General features: G+C 39.7%; 2 protein-coding genes across 4 annotated transcripts in view; one reads left to right on the top strand and one right to left on the bottom strand.

Annotated features, from left to right (window-relative positions):
- Positions 1–4,900, bottom strand: part of ZC3H8 (zinc finger CCCH-type containing 8) — a 41,776-nt gene extending 36,876 nt beyond the window's left edge. The window contains exons 1-2 of one of the 3 annotated variants that reach the window (XM_036263033.1): positions 4,754–4,900; positions 242–338 (exon numbers count right to left, since the gene is read on the bottom strand). In XM_036263033.1, coding sequence (XP_036118926.1) covers positions 242–338; positions 4,754–4,830 — 174 coding nt within the window. In that variant the 5' untranslated portion in view covers positions 4,831–4,900. Of the gene's footprint in view, positions 1–241; positions 374–4,753 lie in introns of those variants that run through there. The other 2 variants (XM_036263035.1, XM_036263034.1) reach the window with 2 other exon arrangements.
- Positions 4,901–6,999: 2,099 nt separating this feature from the next.
- ZC3H6 (zinc finger CCCH-type containing 6) overlaps positions 7,000–21,688 on the top strand; it is a 56,654-nt gene continuing 41,965 nt past the window's right edge. The window contains exon 1 of the mRNA XM_036262827.1: positions 7,000–7,103. Within this exon, the coding sequence (XP_036118720.1) occupies positions 7,072–7,103 (32 nt within the window). The 5' untranslated portion in view covers positions 7,000–7,071. The remainder of the gene's footprint in view (positions 7,104–21,688) is intronic.

The raw sequence follows: 21,688 nt of genomic DNA, 5'->3' as shown, positions 1-21,688 counted from the left end.
TTTTTGAAACACTTTACAACCCATTTCAGAAATAGAAAAAACGAAAATAAAGCAGTGCAATAGTTCATGTTAAATGACAAAGTCCTTCAATGACAAATTTTTTTAAAAACCCAGTACCTTAGAATGTAACCAGGTTTGATGTAAGTAACTGGGTCTTAAATGCTAACTAAACTGAGACAAACAAGATCCCTAAAAAACTCATATCCATTACTGTTTTTTCAATATGCCAACTTAATCTTACTTTTTTGGGAATATGCTCATACTCCAGGTTTACTTCCCATTTTATTTTCTCTTCTTGTGTTTCTTCAACTTCTGTATCATCTATTTCATCATCGATTCTGTAGCAAAAATATGAAATACACAAGATGTTTCCAACCTGAAAAAGGTTCACACCACAGCATTAAAATTCACGGCTTTGGCTTATCTTCAACTTGCTCTCAAAGAAGTTCCAAATTTAAATTCTACTCCAAATACTCCAGAGAAATAATGTACAAAATTATGATGAGCAGTAAATGGCAACATGTTTACGAGTAAAAAGTAAAGGGGAATTTTATTTTTATTTTAAAGATCTTTTTTTTTATTGATTTTTTTTTTTTTTTTTGAGAGAAAGGGAGAGACAAACATTGATGTGCACAAAACATTGATCAGCTGCCTCCTCCTGCACTCCCCCTACAAGGGGTCGAGCCCCCAAACCAGCTATGCACCCTGACCGGGAATCAAACAGGCAACATTTTGGTTTTTTTTGTTTTGTTTTGTTTTTTAATCCTCACCTGAGGACATTTTTTCCATTTTTTGTACAGATAGAGCGGGAGGGAGAGAGAGGAAGGGAGAGAGAGAGAGAAACATCGACGTGAAGGGACACATCGAGTGGCTGCCACCCGCACGACCAACCAGGGCCGGGGACAAACTGCAACCGAGGTACGTGCCCTTAGCGGGAACCGAACCAGGGTCTCTCCGGACCGCAGGCCGACGCTCTAACCGCTGAGCCAAACTGGCCAGGGTACAGGCAACATTTTGATGCATGGGAGAACACTCAACCAACTAAGCCATATCAGCCACGGCTAAAGCTGGAATGTTAGATTAAATAACCTTAATGTTCAAGTATTAGTAGCTTTTTAATTTATCCATTCATTCATCATTCCATTCATTCAACAAATATTGACCATCGACCACATGCCAGGCCCAGGGCCTTAACTCCTAGGATACAACAATGAACAAAACAGAACTTGTCTCTGCCTTCTGAGAACCTTCTATCTGCTTGGGAGAAAGAGGGAAAGCAATTTCAATATGGTATGGTAAGTACAGGTATACATATGAAGAATACAACCTAGATTTGGGGGCCAGAGGCTTTCTGAACCTAAAAGACATGCAAGAGTTAGCAAACAAAGAGGTATGCAAGGGAGAAGAGTATTTTAGGTAGAATGCAGGGTGCCTTCCCAGGTCAGGAGAGCCCAAACTTTTATTCAAGTGGAAGATGAAAAGAGAAGTTGTTTTCACACTGACAAGGACTGAGAAGTTGAATATGCATTCACATCACCTGAGACAATTACTTGAGGATATTCTAGCAAAATTAAAAGTGAACCCAAGAAAGACAAAGACAGGAAATACAAAAAACTGGTGAACAAAGACACCAATAAAATTTATAGGTAAATCTAAATAATGGTTGATGCTATAGATATGGGGACACTGAACACAATTTTGCCTCAGAAAGTAGTGACTACTGAATGAAGCTTAAGATATGTGTTACATGCTAGATAAAGGCAAGGACTAGGCAATGTGCACATACGCAAAACAACATGTTATAAGAATGTGAAGAGTAGCTTTGTGCTTCTAAGTTACAGGAGGACCTCAGGCTTACAGCTCCATCCAATCCAACAGCTGACTACTGATCTGTCTCCAGTCAGAGCTCCAGAGTTACACCCATCATGTAGGCTACCAAGTTTTTTGAACCTTCTATAGAAGCTACCATTGCAAGAGCCAATAAACCAAATCCTGTAGTCCTTCATTGCTCTCATTTTCAGTAATGAATCATAGGGAGCAGAAAGTAATCTATCCTTGGGCAGAATACTGATGACAAAAGCAGATACAGCAGCAGCTAACACTTACATCATGATTACTCTGTGCCAAGCACTGTCCCATACACATTACACATACCACAACAACCTTATAACATACATACTGCTGTTTAAAAGTCTGTTTTACAGATGAGAAAAATGAATTACAGAAAGCTTATGTAACTTGTTAGAGTCTAGTAAATGGTGAAGCTGAGACTGGAACCCCGGCAGGCAGAGCCGACTCCCTGTTCACTATATCCACCTGGAATCTACTAGACATAATCTTAATATATCCCAAACCGGACTTCAATATATCAAAAACTGAACTCTTGCTATCTTAAACTGCAACTCCAACCTTCTAATGATACTGATCAAAAACCTTAAAGTTGACCTTGACTCCTCTCATATCCCCCATCCAATCTGTGAAGACATCTAGTTTATCTTCAAAATACATCTATATTTGACCACTTCTTGCCACTAATACTATGATGCAAACCACTCCTGCTCCCCTACCTTCTACTCTCAACACAAGCAGAATGACCCAGCTAAACTGTCAGTCTCTGCTGAAAACCCTCCAATGGCCTTTCACCTCATTCAAGATAGAGCCAAAGTCCTTATTATGTCATCTACAAGTTCCTACATGATCCACCCCCCTCCACCCTACCCAAAATCACTCAAGTCCTACTACTCTTACTCCACTCCAATCATCATTCTAGCCACTTTGCTTCCACCACCCAATCACACCAAGCTCACTACACCTCAGGACCTTTATCTGGAACACTCTCCTGCTAGATATCAACCTCCCTCATCTCATTCAGGTCCGTATTCAAATACTACGTATCACTGTTAACATATAAGGATTCCCTTAACTACCTTCTTTAAAATATCTACATCCTTCCCACCATCCCATCCTCCCTTCTTATCCAACTACTCTTCTTTTATTTCCCTATGGGATTGATCATCATCTAAAATATTATACAGTAAGTCCTCACTTAACATCATCCATAGGCTCTTGGAAATGTGGTGAAGCATATAATGAAACCAATTTCACCAAAGGCTAACAGATATACACAGGAGTTAGGTTCCTCCAGAATCTCATCAACCTTAGAATGAAACAACGTTGAATGAAATTACATTACTTGAGGACCTGCTATATATTTACTTTTGTCTGTGCCCCAAGAATATAAATCTCATGAGTATGAAACCTTTTTAATCTCTTCCGTTTATTTATTGCTATATCCCCAAGGCCTAGAATAATGTCTTATACATAAGTGCTTAATAAATAATTCCATAATAAAGTTACTAGTAAAAAAAAAAACAACCTCCATAAACCATAAAAGATGAATTCATTTGACTACTTGTAAAACAAACAAAAACCTTTCTGCATCTAGAATAATGCCATAGGCAAAATCAAAAGACAAATAACAAGTTGGGGGTAAAATATCTGAAGACAAGAGATTCTAAACTTTTAAAGAGAAAGATGGGCAAAGGATATAAAATAAGAATGGTAATCCTTCACCTGACATTTTGGCAAAAATCCAGAAGTGTCATAAAAGGACTTCATAAAAATAATTCAGTAAAATTTTCAAACTGATGGCTGCTATTGGCTTTTTATACATTGGTACTGTCTTTTTTGTGATTATTCACCTTGCTGATTTCTATTATATATTTTAATTATTCATTAATTGATTCCACTTCCTTTTCTTTGTAGATGACCTTATCATCTGTAAGTAATTAGTGTCTTTGTGCCTTAGAAGCATGGGGATGAAATCATGGGTCCTATAGTAAGACTAAGTAACATAATTCTAGTTTTGTCACTTATACTGTGTAATCTTGGCAAGTTATTTATCATCTCTGTGCCTCAACTTTCTCACCTACAAAAATGATGATATCTTCTCTTAAAGTCTGTGAAGACTAAATGACATTTTGCATAAAGCACCATAGTAAAGCTCTTGATGGAAGCCTGAATTAAAGCGATAGTTCCGATTAAAGTATGAGAGGCAGAGAGAAAAGATCTCAGCGTTATCGAAGTAAAGTTTATCATAACAAGATGTATCGCAGATGAGAGAAATAAAGTAATAAAAGCTGTGTGTTATGGTTTTGGCCTAGGGAAATTGGGGCAAAGACACACTTATAGAAGAAAAGTTGGATTTTTAGCATTTCAAAGTCACAGTAGAAATAGTGAATGAATATCTGGGTGTAAACAAACTACACCAGTCATGTCTCCAAGAATGAGATGAATAAATTAGTGCCATTTGGCCAGCGGCCTCAGTTCCCTTTCCAAATGGTCTTTGCTGCTTTGTGATGGTTTTTGGGGTCTTTCGATGCTGATCAGCGGAATAAGAGCAGACTATTCACTCCGTAGCCTTCACTGCTTGGTGAACTGCCGGTTTCGCATTTTCTACAAAAAAGTGCCCAGCACGTATCAGTGAGAAATGACAGATGACCTCTGTCTTCCAGCTCACACGTGCTCTTCACCCGCTGGGAGAACGGGGAGCATCCCGGCGCACTCTCGCCCCGCCCGGACCCCGCACCTCTGGCTTACACCCGCGGTCCCGTTTCGCACAATCGCTCCACGTCCGAGAGCCCCGCGTGCCCCACGCTCCCGGTGTCCCGGACGCGCCTCGGGCCTCTGAATGGCGCGGGGGGCGGCACCCACTGGGGCCCCGGCGCTCGAGCATGAAAATACGGGGCATCACCTGTTGTCGGAGTCCGTGGCCGGTTTCCTGCCCAGGGCTGGGTTGGGGGGTTTGGAGAAAAGGTTCTCAAAATCCATTCTCCTGCCAGAGTCCCGCAGCTACCGAGTGACAACCACCGCTACGGGAGCGAGGAGAGGAGTGGACGGAGAGGTGCCCTGAGCCACGCAGGCCGCCCGCGCATGCGCCGCCCGCCCCCGCTGTGCACGCGCTCCTCGCCCCAGTGCGCACGCGCTTTTTCTTTCCCTGTAGCTCCGCGGAAGCACCGCCCTGAGCTGCTTCTTGTTGAGCTTTGAGACCCGTTATCTCAGATATTTACTGTCGTTTTTAGACTTGGTCCGTAGGAGTCTCCATCGAATCGAAACCTCAGTGATTATACAAAGTGGTAGCAGCAGATAACATTGATTTGAGCGCTATCTTGACACCAGGCATGTTTCACATTCAACCCGCCTAATGCTCACAGGAGCCCAGGACATGTGCTACAGGTGCTATTACATATTTTCTAGATGAGGAAACAGGTGCGGACAGCTTATGTGACTTCTAGGGTGTTGCCATCCAATAGGATTAAACACAACTTTTAGGCACAAAGTGCATTAGAAATAACCAAGAAGGCCCTCGCCAGTTTGGCTCAGCGGTTGGAGCATCGGCCCTCCCCCTGAAGGGTCCCGGGTTCCATTCCCACCTTGGTCGTGGTTGTGTGGGGGCAACCAATCCATGTGCTTCTCTCACATGGATGTTTCTCTCTCCCTCTCTCCCTTCCTCCCTCCCTTCCACTATACCAAAAAACAAAAACAAAACAAAACTTTTTTAAGTAACAAGAAATAAAAGGATTCAGAAGAAAAGACAGCTTGTGCTTGGGAAGGCTTCTTGAAAGGGGCATATTTGTATCGTAATTTCCACAGGAAGAGATGAAGCTAGGAGCATAACTAGGCTCTGGAGAAAGGCAGTTTCCCAGTCCATTTATGTATTAGAATCAAAGGAGAGATTATAAAGAAGGTGCGTGAAACCCATTGGTGGTAGATTAGGGAGGTGGGGGAAAGCAACGCATTGAAATCATTAGAGCTGGAGAAAAAAACAAAATGGAATGATATATACTTCTTTTACAGGGGTGGGTATGGGATGATTAACATTTAACATTTACAGTAAATAAGCGGGCAACAAGACAACAATGAGGAGTTTCAATTCCTGCCAGAGGAGGTGTCGAAAAGGAAGATAACTCCAACCTTTCAAAGGTGTGTTCCCCTAGACGCAGGAGAACAATGCTCGCTCAGGGCGAAGGGGGACGTTGCTAAGGAAGCGGACAGGCCTGGAACCGGCCTCGACCTGCCCAGTTAGCCTGTGATCGGACCAGCCCAGGTAGTCACGCTTGGCCACCCAGCCTGCCAGGCCTGCCATGCGGCCCCCCGAGCTTGTCTTGCCCGCTATGGACCCTTTTTGTTCTCACTAAGCAATGACAAAAGTCGTATTTGGGAGGATCAAGCATAAAGTCCATCATTTTAATAAACAGCAAGAAACTTTTCTCCAGAACTAAGCCAAGCTATTTTCCTCAAAACGTGATTCTGAGCACGAAACAAGACAAAAAGACAGGCTCGCTACAAACTCTCTTTCTCCATCATGTAAGCAACAAATATTTTATTTCAAAAAACAAAACACAAAATCAAAAAACCCAGGAGTGATCTTTATTACCGCACACAGCCCCCACCGGAGGATGGTTTCAGAGGCCATGTTAGGGACCTCCCAACCTTCGGTTGGCGGCCTCGCCCGAGCACAGAGACGCGGGCCGCACTGAGACACGGGCGGAGCTGCCTCCAGCCGCCCGGAGCCGCCCGGGGCCGCCTTCGCCGCTCCTCAAAGGCTGGGGCCCCGCCCCTGCAGGTTACTGACGGCCGTATCCTGCAATGGCCGGCGCGCTCGGGCCTGTGGGCGGGACACGGCGGGCCGCGCGGAGGGATATTGCGCCTCTAGTCCCGGGCTGCTGCGCGACGCCATCTTGTCGAGCGCCGTCCCGGGGCCGCCATGTCGGTGAGGAGCAGTCACCGCCACGGCCACTGTCCAAACCCCCGCGTCGCGGCGCGCCCGCCCGCCCGCTCCCGAGCCTCGGCCGCCGGCGGCGAGTAGAGACTAGCGCGGCGGCGCCGGCCGTTGCCGCGCCCCGTGTTTGCAGAGAGCCCATCTCTCTGGCGTGGTTGTTAACAGACTGGAAAGTCTGTGTCTGTGTCGCTCACTAGTAACCGTGAGTTTTTACCGCCTCGTTACGGCGGGCGGCCGGGGTCCCGTGCCCCGCAGACCGGCCCGCAGCCCCGCCCCGCTCCTGACCAAACATGACAGACTGTGAACACGCAGGGCGCGGCAGGTCGGAACCTTGTCTGTCTGTGTGTCGGAGGAGAGGGCTGGGCGGGGGCGGGCGGGCCCTGCATGACCGAGGCGTCTCCAGGCCGCCGAGCTGGACGGCGCCCTGGGAGGCCGGGCTGGCGGCCGCGGGGAGGCTGGCCCCCTCCCGTCCTGTCCCGTGTCCCTGCCCGCGTGCGGGTCCTTCCGGCCTCCCGCCCCGCCCGCCGCACGTGCGACCCCCGCCCCGGGGCCGGGGCCAGGGCCAGACAGGACCAGCCACGAATTGGTAATAACTGGTGTTGTCTTTGCCTCGTACCCTAGCACACTCCAAAAAATAAACACGTTTGGGTGTTTTTGGTTTTTGGTTTTTGTTTTGTTTTGTTTTGTTTTGGGGGGGGGGGGAATATTGAAGCAACCCGAAAGGCCATGTATTTGAAACGGCAAGTTTCACGTTTAAAATGTTAACACAAATACTTGGGTTTTGTCAGCCTAACCCCACGGATTATCCCATCTAGCCCAGTTTTCTAAATACTGTATGTAATTTGAACAACTGAGATTCTGATTTTTTTAAATTTTTGCTATGCCTTTAGAGGCATATTCTTGGTTCCAGGTAATGGTTTGGGGTATTTACAGATTTTAAATAACGTAAACAGCATACTGAAGTTTTGATTAGGTTTATAACTTACCGTCTGATGTGGTGAAATGACGTTTGGGTCAACAAGGGACCAAATATGCCAGGGAGTCCTAGAGCATTACACAGGAATGGAGTTGACGTTCCTGTCGCCCGGTGCCGCGTAGCTGCTCTGACATCGCGGCACAAGGCACCCCTCACGTGTGGGTGGTGATGCTGCTGTACACAGCCCGCCGCCAGCGCTGCCAGCCCTTGAAAGTATAGCACATATAATTGCAGCAGTCGGCTGCACCGTGTTCGCACAAGGACGAAATCGCCTAACCACGAATCTCTCAGAATGCATTCCCTTTGTTAAGCACATGGCTGTAAATTGATAACTCAGTGGTTGAGAAAAAGGGAGAGCTTTCCTTTAAAATTACGAGAATCCATTGAACGTGATTGCAGAACTCATTGTATCTGGTTCTTATGTAGAATAGTTAAACACCAGAATCTGGCAATTCCTCCTTTGGAATAGAAGTAGTAAAAAGTACACATTGTATTCTAGATTATATACAAATTGTTGAAGTTCTACCTGTGGAGTAATGTGGTCTGCCTTTGGTAAAGCATTCCAAACACTTAAAAAAAAAAAAGATTAAAAAAAAACAAACAGAAGCAGAAATCACAAACACAGAAATTGAAATATCTGGCAATCTTGAGAGGGATAGAAATGATACTTTGACAGCTTTGGTACCATAATAATAAAAGATTGCCAGAAAGCATTAAACATTAATTTTTAGAAAGTAAAAAATGCTTTAAAATGATGAGAATCTAAGCTTGCACTTGACATATTTTTTATAATTTTTTTTTTTTTACATTGTTATTGAAGTGAGAAAATTCTAGAAATGGGTTAACTAATATCTCGAGAAGTTTCCCACTCTGAATTCCTGGACAAACCAATGATGAGGTTTTGTGCCTGTGGAACCTAAACTCATTTGTGTGTGTGTGTAAGAAGAAAATCGGTTCTCTGTTAGTTCACAGAGAGAGCAAGCACTTCATATGTAAAATCATGAATTCTATGTAGTGAAGAAACCATGTCACCAAATTCAGATGTTAAAATAATTTTGCTAGTAAGGAACCGTGATGCCAGACAAAATAATTTGAAATTTTAAAACAAAATCAGAAGTTAAAAAGAAAAATAGAATTCTTTGTGAGATATAGTAACAGTTTAGTAGGAACTAAAGATTAAGTAGTAGTGTATTGTTTTATATTAGGACTAAGAAAATATAGTAATTTCTGAAACAAAAAGATTAACTATCTTGATTTATTCACTTGTTAAGTAGTAGTAGCATTCTGAGGCAAAAGAGATGGTTTATCTTTTTCAATTTTTTTTTCTTTGTCGACCTACATGAAAAAACGACGTAAAAAAAAACAAAGTGAACTAGATAGGAGTCAGGAGAAATGGTTCTAACTCCAGATTTGGTACCATTTAGCTTTGTGAACTCAAGGAAGCCTAGTTTCTTAATTGATGAGAGGGTTCTGCAAGAATTTTTTAAGTTCTGCAAGATCTGGTTCTCAGCCATCTCTGGGGAACTTTTAAAAAGGTGTTGATGTCATTACCTTGTCTAAATTTCAGCCTGGGTTTAAGGTTTTTAAAAGCTCGAGTTATTCTAATACCTGCTAATTTGAGACCTACTATACTATATTGTTTTCCAAATTTAGCTAATCATCCAATCGCTTTGAGGAATAAAAATTTTTGTCTTGCTCAAAGAAACTGAATCAGAATCTCTAGGAGAGAATTGTTATCTATATTTTTAATAGGCTCCCTGGGGTTATTCTTAAGAAATTTGGAGGAAAATGGACTAATCTGTAGAATCCCCAAATATTCTTTGCTTCTGAATTACAGTTATTTTATACTGTAATAAAGGTTTCTGTGAATTAGGTGGTGAAGGTACATAAATTCTGGTGTTTGGAGCTAAGCATTGTCTCAAGGATATTCTTTTTCTGACATTCCTGAAAATTAAGGTATATTGTGAGCTCAAGAAAAAACTTAAATCTATGATTTTTATTTATAACTACTTTGATTCTGCAAGTTAAAATATTACTGTTATAGTTTATATGCAAATAAGATTTTAAATGGAAAGTCACATAATGAATATTTTTTCCTCTTTAAAAGATGTTTTCTTGCACATGTTTTATATGGTGAATATTTTGCACAAGATTTGTTTGCCACATGAGTTAGCTTTTAAAAAAACAAACAAAACAAAAACCATTTGGTGTACTTTCCTCTAAATATTTTAATGCCTTGAGTGAAAACATTGTATTTTTATCAAGAATTAATATAAAAGTACTTATAATTAACATGTGGATATGTAGAATATTAGTAGAGGACTTCTGCCTACGTCTTTAGAAATAAATAATAGAGGTTGGAGGAAGTCAAAGGGAGATAAAATTCTGGTTTCTTTTTTCATTCAGTTCTTCTTTCATCCCGTTCTCTTAGGCACAACTCCAGCCACCTAGCTTTATATTGCAGCTGGATGTTGACCCAATTAAGACAACAAACAACTCCTAAGGCTAAATTCTGAATCCCTGCTTTGGACATATATGCAGTAGAGTAGGAAAGATCAATATACATCCAAGTAACTATTATACAGTTTTCTGAAATATGCTAAAGGTAAAAAGTTTTACAGGGCCGTCACTGGGGAAAAAGATAATTTTAACATCATGAACAGTTTATATAGAGCTTATGATTGTCAGTCTTGAATTGATAGGTAGTATGGATAGATAATCCTTTCTTTTTGGAAGGAGGTCATTTGCCCCTTATGAACAAACCTTCGTAACCTCTTTTCTTCCTCTCCCTCCTCCTGCTTTTCTTTCTAGTGTAAAACAAGAACATCAGAACTCCCTAGTCAAAATGGTTTCTCTCTTTCCCTCACCCCCACAGAATGATGGAATCCTTGTTGAGAGACTTGGAGACTCTGAAGGAATGAGGATGGAGGATATAATTAAACTTTCCATTTGTAATAGGGTTTTCACTGATTCTCACGTTAATTCCATGAGGTGGTATAGCATTTACAATGTGCCATATTATAGCCTAGATAAGAACTCAGGTATGCAAACTCCTACCAGCAGTATTTTCATTTTTCATAGGAAAGTAATGCAGTAAGTGCTAGCTTTCACTTCTTGAATTGGTTGGGATTGTAATGTGCTGGTATTTTAAGAGAACCCTTCATTCTGAGTAAAATCTTGGTTCTAAACTTAGTTTTTCCTCTTAGTTAATGCTCCTCTCTTTTCCATGATTATTTTTCTTATTTGTGAAATCAAGTAGTTGAGCTAGATTTTTTCCATCTCCCTTCCCACTTTAATAAGTCAGTAATTTAAATGAAATTGCAGATGCAGCTTCTTACATTAGAGTTCACTTGATGCTCTACACAATATCTGGTTTGTAAATTAGTATGTTTACTGAAGTAAATGTCTTCCCTTCTTAGGCCATTAATCAAATAATTGTATTCTTAAATTTTACCATCTTAACCATTTTTAAGTATACAGTTTGGTGGTATTAAGTACATTCATATTGTTGTTCAGCCAAATCTCCAAAACTCTTTTTATCCTGCAAAACTGAAACTATCAATTTATTTTTGATTTCTGAATCTGTTAATTTAACTATTATTAAAACTATCAGTGAGTTTTTCTTTAGCAAAAAAGAAAGGTTTGATGTTGGAAAGTACTTCGACTCTTAGGAAGACTTTTTTGGTTTTCTCTAGCCCCTTATAAACAAATTATTTCATTCGCTTTTAAATTTAGTTCATTACATTTTTATTCACCAAACATTTCTGTGCTAAGTATAGTGTTAAGTACTGGGGAAACAAATCTGAATACAACATGACTGAACTTGCTCTCCAGGATCTTATGGTCCAGTAGGAGAAACAGATTAGTAAGTACATAGTGATAGCGCCATGTATAATGGAGGTGAGAACTGAGTGCAGTGGTGGCACAGATGGGAGCGTCAGGGAAACATCATGGAGTAGCCAGGTCTGGAGGGTAAATAAGAGTTTTGGCTAAGCAGAGGCGGAATATATAAAAAGCATGAAGAAATGAAATAGTAGACTCAGGGATGGTAAAAGTGTTAGTATGTGGAGGGTGTACAACGAATTTGGGACAATGAGGAAAACGGTTAAATGAATTAGGGGTCAGACCCTGAAGGATGTAAAGATCTCATCAAAGTTTTTTTAAGCAGGAGAATGATCAATGCATTTTAGGGTATGATACCTTAGGGGCTAAGAGAAAGTGGACTACTGAAAGAGAAATCAGTAGAAGATGACAAGTTAGGGAGCTTTCAATCACTTTCATTAAATATTAAGCATCTAATGTTTAATATGTATTCTGGGCTAAGGGAAGATAGCAGTAAAGAAAAATAGATCTTATGTTTTCTTTGGAGAGAGAGACAATAAACATGAAGAACAAATGTGTTAGATGATGATAAAGTAGAAAGAGAGATGGGGCATCCTCTAGATGAGGGAAAGGTGTTCCTATTTTAAATAGGGTGTTTAGGGATGCACTTACTATAAAAGTAACATTTGAGCAAAACCCAGAAACGAGTGAGCAATCCAGGCCAGTATGTCTGGGGGAAGAGCATTCCAGATAAGTGGGACAGAAGGTAGAAAAAGCCTGGAGCCAAGTATAAACTTCGTGTCATTTAGGGGATAACAAGGGAGCATTATAGCTAGAGAAAAGAATGAACAAGGGGAGAGCAGTAAGAGATGAAGTTAGATGGGCAACAGGGTGATTGTGAGGGCCTTGTAAGGAACTTGGATATCACTGAGTGGGACAGAAGCCACTGGAGGATTTGAACAGAGAAGGGGTTACGCTATAGTAAGTGTGGTAACAACAAAGCTGCTGCAGTAACCTGAGTGGCAAATTTTGATGGTTTTGGCCAGGGAAGTGAAAATGGTTGGATTTTGGATATGGTTTGAGGTAGAACCAATAGGATTTGTTGCTGGGTGGATATTGAGCATGAAAGAAAGGAATGAGTCAAAGCTACTGTAAAAGTCTAGAAATTGGAAAATGAGCTTCTGGTCAACAGCACTGGCAATGAGAAAAACAGAAAAAAGGCAGAATTTGTGAGATATTTCATAGAGCTGATAGAACTGGAGATAAAGATCTGGGAGTTTTCAGCAGACATGTTAGTTGAAATGATGAAATCACCCAGGTATGTGGAGTAGACCAGGAAGAAGACAGAAATTTTCTAGAAGCCAACGAAGGAGGGAGTTTCAAGGAAGGGATGATCACAAAGTAAAGGAAAGTAAGAGTATACTAAATTAGGATATTTAAAACTAGAATGAAAAAGTGCTGTAGAATTTGCAAATAGGTGGGCTTCAGGCCTAAAATCTGCCCACATTGTGGTTTGCCTGACAGGATGTTACAAAATATTTGTGTTTGAATGCCATCAGGCTTGACTTGTATTCTCCAACCTCCACAATACTGTCATTCGTACTTACTTTCTCTGCAAACTAAGCATCCAAGTAAGGTCTGCTTCACTCCTAAAGTGACCTGTCTGACCACTTAGGAATTTGAGTTTTTGACCCCTTGTTACACAGTGTAGTTATGTAGTTATGTTTTCACCCAGAGAGACCGGCAGTCTGGCTACCAAAAAACCTCACAGGGCCCTGGCACGTTTGGTTCAGTGGTTAGAACATCGGCCCGCGGACCAGAGAGTCCTGGTTCCCGCAAAGGGCACGTACCTTGGTTTCGGTTTGTCCCCAGCCCGGTTGGGTTGTGTGGGTGGCAACCAGTTGATGTGTCTCTCTCACATCGATGTTTCTTTCTCTGTCTTCCTCCCTCTCCCACTCTATCTGAAGATAAATGCAAAGATGTCCTCAGGTGAGGATAAAAACAAAAAAAACCTCACAGAGATGGTGACTTTGAATTCACCAGATCAAGCCTCCTCTCTAAGGCTGCCAGCATATTTTTTGTTCATAGATGCCCCCTGGAGTAAAACACAGTATCCCTGCTTTAGTTTTTCAGATTCAGTCTCAGAGCTGATCAGACTCGGGGATGTTAATTCATGCTCAAAAATAATAACAATGGCTATCATATATTTGGTGCTTACTGTATGTATGACAGGTTCTAAGTGCTTTACATGAATTATTTCATTTAATCTTCACAACAATGCTAGGAAGTATTCCCCATCTTTAAAATGAGGAAACAGCCCTGGCCAGTTTGGCTCAGCGGTTAGAGTGTCAGCCTGCGGTCCAGAGAGACCCGGGTTCGGTTCCCGCTAAGGGCACGTACCTCGGTTGCAGTTTGTCCCTGGCCCTGGTTGGTTGTGCGGGTGGCAGCCACTCGATGTGTCCCTTTCACGTCGATGTTTCTCTCTCTCTCTCTTCCTCTCTCTCCCTCCCGCTCTATCTGAACAAAAAAAAAAAAAAAGAGTCCTAAGTTAATTATCATTAAGATTATACATAAAACCATTATGAAAATCAATAACAATCTGTTATAAAAGTGGTAGAAAAATAAAGAACCTTGTTTAGAACTCATGATACTTGATATTTTACATATATTGCTGTTTATAATTCATATACTTTAATTCATTTGGTTCATATGACAGAATAGGTAAAAATATCTTCATTTTATAGTTTAGGAAACAGATTCAGAAGGTAGATAACATGTCCAAGGTGACAAAATAGGTGAGTGAGAATTACAGTCTGTGTCTTGTAGCATTTGGTTGCAGTAATCTCCGTTGCTTCCATTGCCTTAGAATGATAGTAACTCTGGTATCATATGCTGGTATCAGATGCTGGGTTTTTGGACACTTAAATGTTTTTGGGTTTTTTTTTATTTTTTTAGATATTATTGGATCACAGGCTATTTCATCCTAGTAATTATAAATCCATCTTATATGAGCATTTTTCTGAATGTAAAACATTAAAAACAGAATTTATAAAAAATATTAATTTTTCACATAATGCAAGAGAATATGGAGTAAATTAAATTTAACTTAAAAGCTGCAAATTTTTAGCTATAAATAAAGTTTCAATCTGTTAAGGAAATTCATTGAAAATACGGAGAGCTTAGCAGAACTGACACCTCTATTGCTTGTATTTTCCTTGCTTACTCGCAGTTGACAATAAAATGTTGTTAGATCACTGGTACTTGTGTGGGGTTGAGTTCTTTATAACCTCTACTCTTTAGACCATAAAGGAAGTTGTGGGTTGATTACTATACCCTTGGAGACCATAAGAGTCTGTTTAAAAGTTATAGTTTGGCCCTGGCCGGTTTGGCTTAGCAGTTAGAGCATTGGCCCGAGGACCAGAAAGTCGTGGGTTTGATTCTGGTCAATCCCCAGCCCTGGCTGGGGTCATGCAGGACCCAACCAATCAATGTCTCTCTCCCTCTCCCCCTCCCCCCACCCCTCCCCCTCCCTCTCTCTTTCTTTTCTCCCCCCTTCTTATCTTCTCCCCTCCCCCTCCCTCCCTATCCCTCACACTCTATCTGAAGATAAATGGAAAAATATCCTCGAATGAGGATTAAAAAAAAAATTATAGTTTGGGTAAGCAAATGAAAATGCAAGTGAATAATGCATTTAAGTAAAACATATCTATATCTTTTGACTGTATAAATATATTGCACCATGCCCTGGCAAGTTTGGCTCAGCGATTTGAGTGTCGGCCTGCGGACTAGAGAGGCTGGGTTCGGTTCCCGCTAAGGACACGTACATTGGTTGCACTTTGTTCCCTGTCCCCGGCCGGGGTCTTGTGGTTGGCAACCAGTTGATGTGTCTTTCTCACATCGATGTTTCTCCCCCCCCCCCCTTCCTCCTGCTCTATTTGAAGATAAATGCAAAAATGTCCTCGGGTGAGGATAAAGATAAATAAAGAAATAAATATATTGTACCAAATATACATTTCTTTTGAATGCTAAATGTCCAAGTGTGAAAATCAGACCAAAGCTGAAGCTGAAGCCAGTATCATTATATATTAAATTTCTGGAATATGTGAATACATCTTAAATAATCTTCAAATTGTTATAATTTATTATTAGAAATTTTAGTGGTCTTATTTTAAAAACAACATGACAATACAGTAACAATAATTTTCAGCACTGCCTATTGCTAGGATGCTCCTGTGATTGCTGTAGTGCGCACGATAGGCACTAAATGGAGAGCCATTTTTTACTTAGATAAGTGGAATACAAGATAGTTAGGGGAACTTTTTTCACTAATACTTTTTTTTTTTTTAATGGAGGAAACATGGGGTAGGGGAATCTCGCTCGGGGCCTGAGAAGAGACAAAGAGGAGGAGGAGAAGGAAGGGGAGAAAGGGGAAAAGGAAGAGCCACTAGCTCTTTTTTATGTATTTTTAAAATACCTAGAACAAAGGTGATTATGTTGCACATAGTTTAGAGATGTTTTCTCATGAAATTTTGAGGTAGCAAAATTAACATTTTGTTTTTAATTCATACACAAAAGGTATGAATTCCCAAATAGGATTTTTTTTTTCTGGAAAGATTTATGGAATTAAGAAATTAAACATCATATTTAGAAGTTATTTTGTTGAATGTTATGAATACTAGTATGCCCAATAATTGAACAAAGAATTGTGACAAAATTTTATATTGTTTTGCTTTGTATATTTCATTTCAATTTGTAATCATTTACCAGCTTTCAAAGGATACAATATTTTTTCTGAAGTCATTAGCTATCATCATTATTACTCTTTTTTATTTGATTACTTGAAAATTGTTAATTTATATTCTTCATAAAGTAGCTCTTTTAAAAACTGTTTTATTGATTTTAGAGAGAGGAAGGGGGGGGGAAATATTGATGTGAGAGAGATACATCAGTCGGTTGCCTCCCATATGTGCCCAACCTGCAACCTTTCAGTGCACTGGACAATGCTCAGCCAACTGAGTTACACTGGCCAGGGCCATAACGTAGTGTTTTTCTCTTGATCATTTGTACATTTATACTTTTTCTAAGATGTCAGTATATAAAGCACATGAGATTCTCATTCTAAGTTGTACCTAAAACATCTTCTTAATTTAGAAAATGAATACGCAGATACTAACAGTAAATTCAAATGATACGGCTTTTTTATACATGACCTTATTGTACTGATTGGGTAATACTGACCTAATGTCATGCAATTCCTGATCATGTCATGTTCAGACACTAGAAGTGACAAAGTCAGCCAAGGCACCATGGAGAAATATGCAGGGGTGGTAAACATCCGGCCCACGGGCTGTATAAGGCCCAAGAAATCAAAACCAGCTGATATCACTTGCCTCACCAAATTAGCCTGACCAAATATGGCAGGCTAATTTTTAAGTTGATAATTTTGTGTGGGCTGCGAATGATGTTATAAATATCCAAATGGCCCTTGGCAGAAAAAAGATTCCCCATTCCTGCTTTAGCTGGATACTTAAGCCTAATTTTGGAACATCTTTTTTTAAAAAAAATACTCCCATCACACTCCCCAAATCCTGAAGCCCCAGTACCTCATAGTTAATCTGGTATCAATTAATTTGGGGAATTGGACACTTAGAGACCAAGTGTTCTTTTTTAGACATTGTCAGGCAGTTTCACTTGGCTCATTGTAGATTTCATCCAACCAAGACTTTTAAAACTTGTTTGACATCATAACACCTAGAAGATTGCTTTCTGGCTTTCAAATTCTAAAGGTATTTTATTTGCTGGGATTTGTTTCTGTTGAATTTCTGGCTTCTCCAGTCTGTACTGAAGAGCCTAAATCAAAAGGATGAATTGAAAGGGAATGAAAGTAAGTGAATTTTAGTTTAGTGAGATATCCCAGATGGTATATGAAATACAAAATACCCCAAAACAATGGCAAGTGAGTTTACAGTCTTGTTTGAGTCATGCAATAGTCTGTCTCTGCTTATGGCATAAAGGATGTTTGAGGAATGGAGTGCTTTTTCTTTGTGATGTCAAATATACAAGTTTAAGTATATATTTTAAAATGTTTAAGTTTTCTTCTGGCATTGAATGGGGGTATGGAATTAACATTTTATCAGAAACCAATTTTATTGTAAATATTTTCAAAGGAACTCTTTGTAAAGAAAATACATGGTGTGCCTTCCTATCTTACTGAATAGACAGTTATTAGTTTATCATTTTCTAAGTTACTGTGGGTCATGAATGTCTGTTGTCACCACAGTCACTGAACACTAGATACTACATTCCATCTTGTGTTTTGTTGCATTAAGGAGACTGGAAATATGGGAGCTTTCACACACACTGTTGTTAAGTGTTAATAATAATAATAATAATAAATGCCCTCATGAACAGACTTCATAATTGGTGCATTCTAGCTTCCTATCTGCTTTTCCTTGTTTTGGATAGGTTTTCACCGCTACTTATTCTCTGAAGGAGAATATGAGAAATTTCTCCTTAGAATCCATGCCTCTTGGGTTTATAACCTTCCTCAATTTCAATGAAAGTATCTGTAGTCTAGCATACCCATTTTATTCAAGTGCATCGATTTCAAGTAAATCATAAGAGAAAAGGAAACTTTCGTTGAAGGCTATCTATTAGGTACAGTGCTAAGTGATTAACTGTATCTCAGTCCTTAACTCTGCAATGGTAAATTGGTTAATCCCAGTTTGTAGATGAGGAAACCGAGTATTGGATGTGAGATAATTTTTTCAAGTTCATGTAGGCAGTAGAAGACTGGGAAGCAGAGCTTGAACCCAGATCTTTCCAGCTCTAGAGCTTCTCTATTCTACCCAACTGTGAATGTCTTAAGTATTCAGTTTCATGAATTGAAAGCATTAATTAGTCCTTTTGAGAAATCTGCTGTTGTTGGTTATTGTTCTTGTTTAACATTCCTATTTTAATATCCAGTTGTTACACATGACTTTGCCAGAACCCGGCGTTCTCATTAAATAAGAGTGCTTTTTGTTTTGGGTTTTGTTTGTTTGTTTGAGTCGTCTTTAACTTTACGTGAAAACTGCTATTCTCGCAGCCTCATTAATATTCCAATCTCTTATCTGGATTTTGGTGCTTAGCCCTATTAAATGGCAAATCTCAGTAATAACAGCATTTTTTATTTCTTCCAGCATTCCCTTCTTTTTTTTATTTGTTCCGAATTTGATGTTAATAGGCTGTTACCTACCCTGCCCCACTCCTTATCAACTTGTCTGAGATCTTGGAATGAAATAGAGAGACCCATTTTCAATTTCTGCATGATTTAAGTCTTTTTACCTCTTTTTTAAAAAAAATCAGTAGCCCAGCCAGTGTGGCTCAGTGGTTGAGCATTGACCCATGTACCACAAGGTTGCCAGTTCGATTCCTGGTCAGGGCACATGCCCAGGTTGTGGGCCAAATCCCCAGTGGGGGGGCATGCAGGAGGCAGCCAGTCCATGTTCTCTCTCATAGATGTTTCTGTCTCTGTCCCTCTCCCTTCTTTCTCTAAAATCAATAAAGAAAAAAAAAGCTATTAAAAAATCTGTATAATAAAAATTTTTACTGAAATTTTTTTGACCGGTTTCCTTTGAACACTTAAAAAAATACTGTTCAATGAAAAAACTCTATAGCATCTCATAACTCCATGTCCTATGTTATCAGTCTAATGGGTCTAGCCTCATGGCTACTATTTCCTGATAGTCATTAAAGTAACTCCTGTGGAACTGAAGTAACTCACATTTACTTTTGCATGTTAAAAAAGCAACTTTCAGACCTTAACAGTTCTTTGTATCATCTCTTAAAATACCACCTAAATGGTGCATTGATAAAGTCTCCTTTTGCCAATATTTTATTATGAAAATTTTAAAACAAAAATGTGGAAATAATTTTACAGTAGAACACCCCCATATTCTGCCTACCAGTTAGTGAGGTTCTTAAGTAATATTTACTTGAGCTACTATGAAGTGTTTTGGCTATTTGCAGGTTCTTCCTAAGAACAAATACATGTGTAGCTATTATTGCAACATGGTTAAGATGACAGGTCTGGGAATCAGGAGTGCCTGGGTTTTGAGTTCTAGTTTTGCCATCTGCTAGTAGTTAAGTTCCTTGTCTCCTTTCTTTGCCTCGTTAATGGGGATAATAGTATTTCGTAGAGTTCTCATGAGGGTGAAATAAACTGGTCCAACAAGACTGGCAGCACAGTAAGTGCTCAATAATTGTTAATTATCACACTAGTTTTTTTTTTTTACTGCATATTTTGAATCCAGATGTTATTTTGCTTCAGAATTATTTTATTATGAGCATATTAGCTGGAATCAAAGATGAATAGTGAAAAAAATTAGATAATAAAAAATGTAGACTAAAAATTGTTTTTTAATTATTTGTTAAAGTCATGTATCCATAATGCTCTGATGGCCCCAAGGTTTTCAAAGGTTCTAAGTTCCAGGCAGTATTTGGCCTTTGTGGTGTGGGGAAAACAGCAAGTTAACTTGTCGTCTTTTAAAGGCATAGCTAAAATGGAATCATTTACATTTTCTTTTTTTTTCCTTTTTTTTTTTTTTTTTTATCCTCACCCGAGGACATTTTTCCATTTTTGTTCAGATAGAGCGAGAGGGAGAGAGAGGAAGAGAGAGAGAGAGAGAAACATCGATGTGAAGGGACACATCGAGTGGCTGCCACCCGCACGACCAACCAGGGCCGGGGACAAACTGCAACCGAGGTACGTGCCCTTAGCGGGAACCGAACCCAGGTCTCTCTGTACCGCAGGCCGACGCTCCAACCGCTGAGCCAAACCGGCCAGGGCTCATTTACATTTTCTATTGTTCATATCTCTATGAGGGTGGCTACTGAGACCAACTGGTACGATAGTGAGTGGTGGATGGTTCTGCCTCTGAAAAATATCCTGAAGTTTTATTTTCATTCTTGATTGTTTTTGTTCTTTATTTTGTTGATTTCTGTCCTTATATTTATTATTTTTTTTATTATTTTTTTGTTTTGTCCATGTTCAAGGTCTTTAGTTGAATGTATGTATAGCTCTTTTTTATTTTCTGAAAATATGTTTAAATAAAAGCATAAATCTCCCTCTAAGTACTTCTTTTCTTTTTTTTATAGCTTCATGGTGTACTCTGCACCAAATTGATACTGGAAGTTCATTAGTAGGCAACATTGTTGAATTTAGATGTTTCATTAATATATTACTGATATATTCATTACCTATACCACCTGATATATATGTGTGTGTATGTATGTATACATATATGTACATATATAGACTTTGAAAATTTTGAAGGCAAAATGATTGGGATTATGTGCTGCTATGAAATAGAAAATTAACTAACCATTCATAATCCTTACTGTTTTTAAGGAAAATCTTGACCCTGTTAAAAGGAATGGTCTCAGCAATAATAATGAAGTAACAATGTAAAGGTATAAATCATGGGAATGTTTGTAATAGTCATAGAGGATTGCCTAAAGGATAATAGCCTGTTCATTTCTTGATATTAGTTGTTTTCAACTAATTTTTTTCTGCCTCAACATTGTTGGGGAAAAGGCGTTCCCATTAGTGATAGCAGGTGTGGCTAGTGTCAGATTCTCTGTGTACATGCCATTGTTGTGGGCTCTCACTGGATTACTGTAGTGTGTCCCAGCTGCTTCCCTGCACCTATTCTGTTTTTCACTCTCAGAATGAAAGACAAAACCATCTCCTTTCCTGGAAACTCTTCAGTGCTTCCTCATTGCTCCCAGGATACTCAAAGCTCTGTGTGATCTGGTGCCACTAGTCACTCCAGCATAATTTTGAACTAGCCTCCTCCCTTTTCTTTATGATCCAGTGACACTGGCTCTGTCTCAGTTCTTCTACACAGAAATTTTGCTCATTCTTTTTCCTGTTTGCCAGAGGTCCCACTTCCCCACCCTTTATCTTTCAGGCTAACTCCTCATCTCAGCTGATTCATGACTTCTTCAGGGAGAGCTTTCCAGACTTCCCACTACTATGTGTGCTCATAGCACTATTTGCCTTCTTCATATATTTATATGGTTGCTATTTTCTTTTTGTGATTCTTTGATCAGATTGAAAAATTTTT

Source organism: Molossus molossus, unplaced genomic scaffold (genome assembly GCF_014108415.1).
Source record: "Molossus molossus isolate mMolMol1 unplaced genomic scaffold, mMolMol1.p scaffold_m16_p_15, whole genome shotgun sequence".
Classification (NCBI taxonomy): Eukaryota; Metazoa; Chordata; class Mammalia; order Chiroptera; family Molossidae; genus Molossus; species Molossus molossus.
This window is presented reverse-complemented; position numbering and strand designations above follow the sequence as displayed.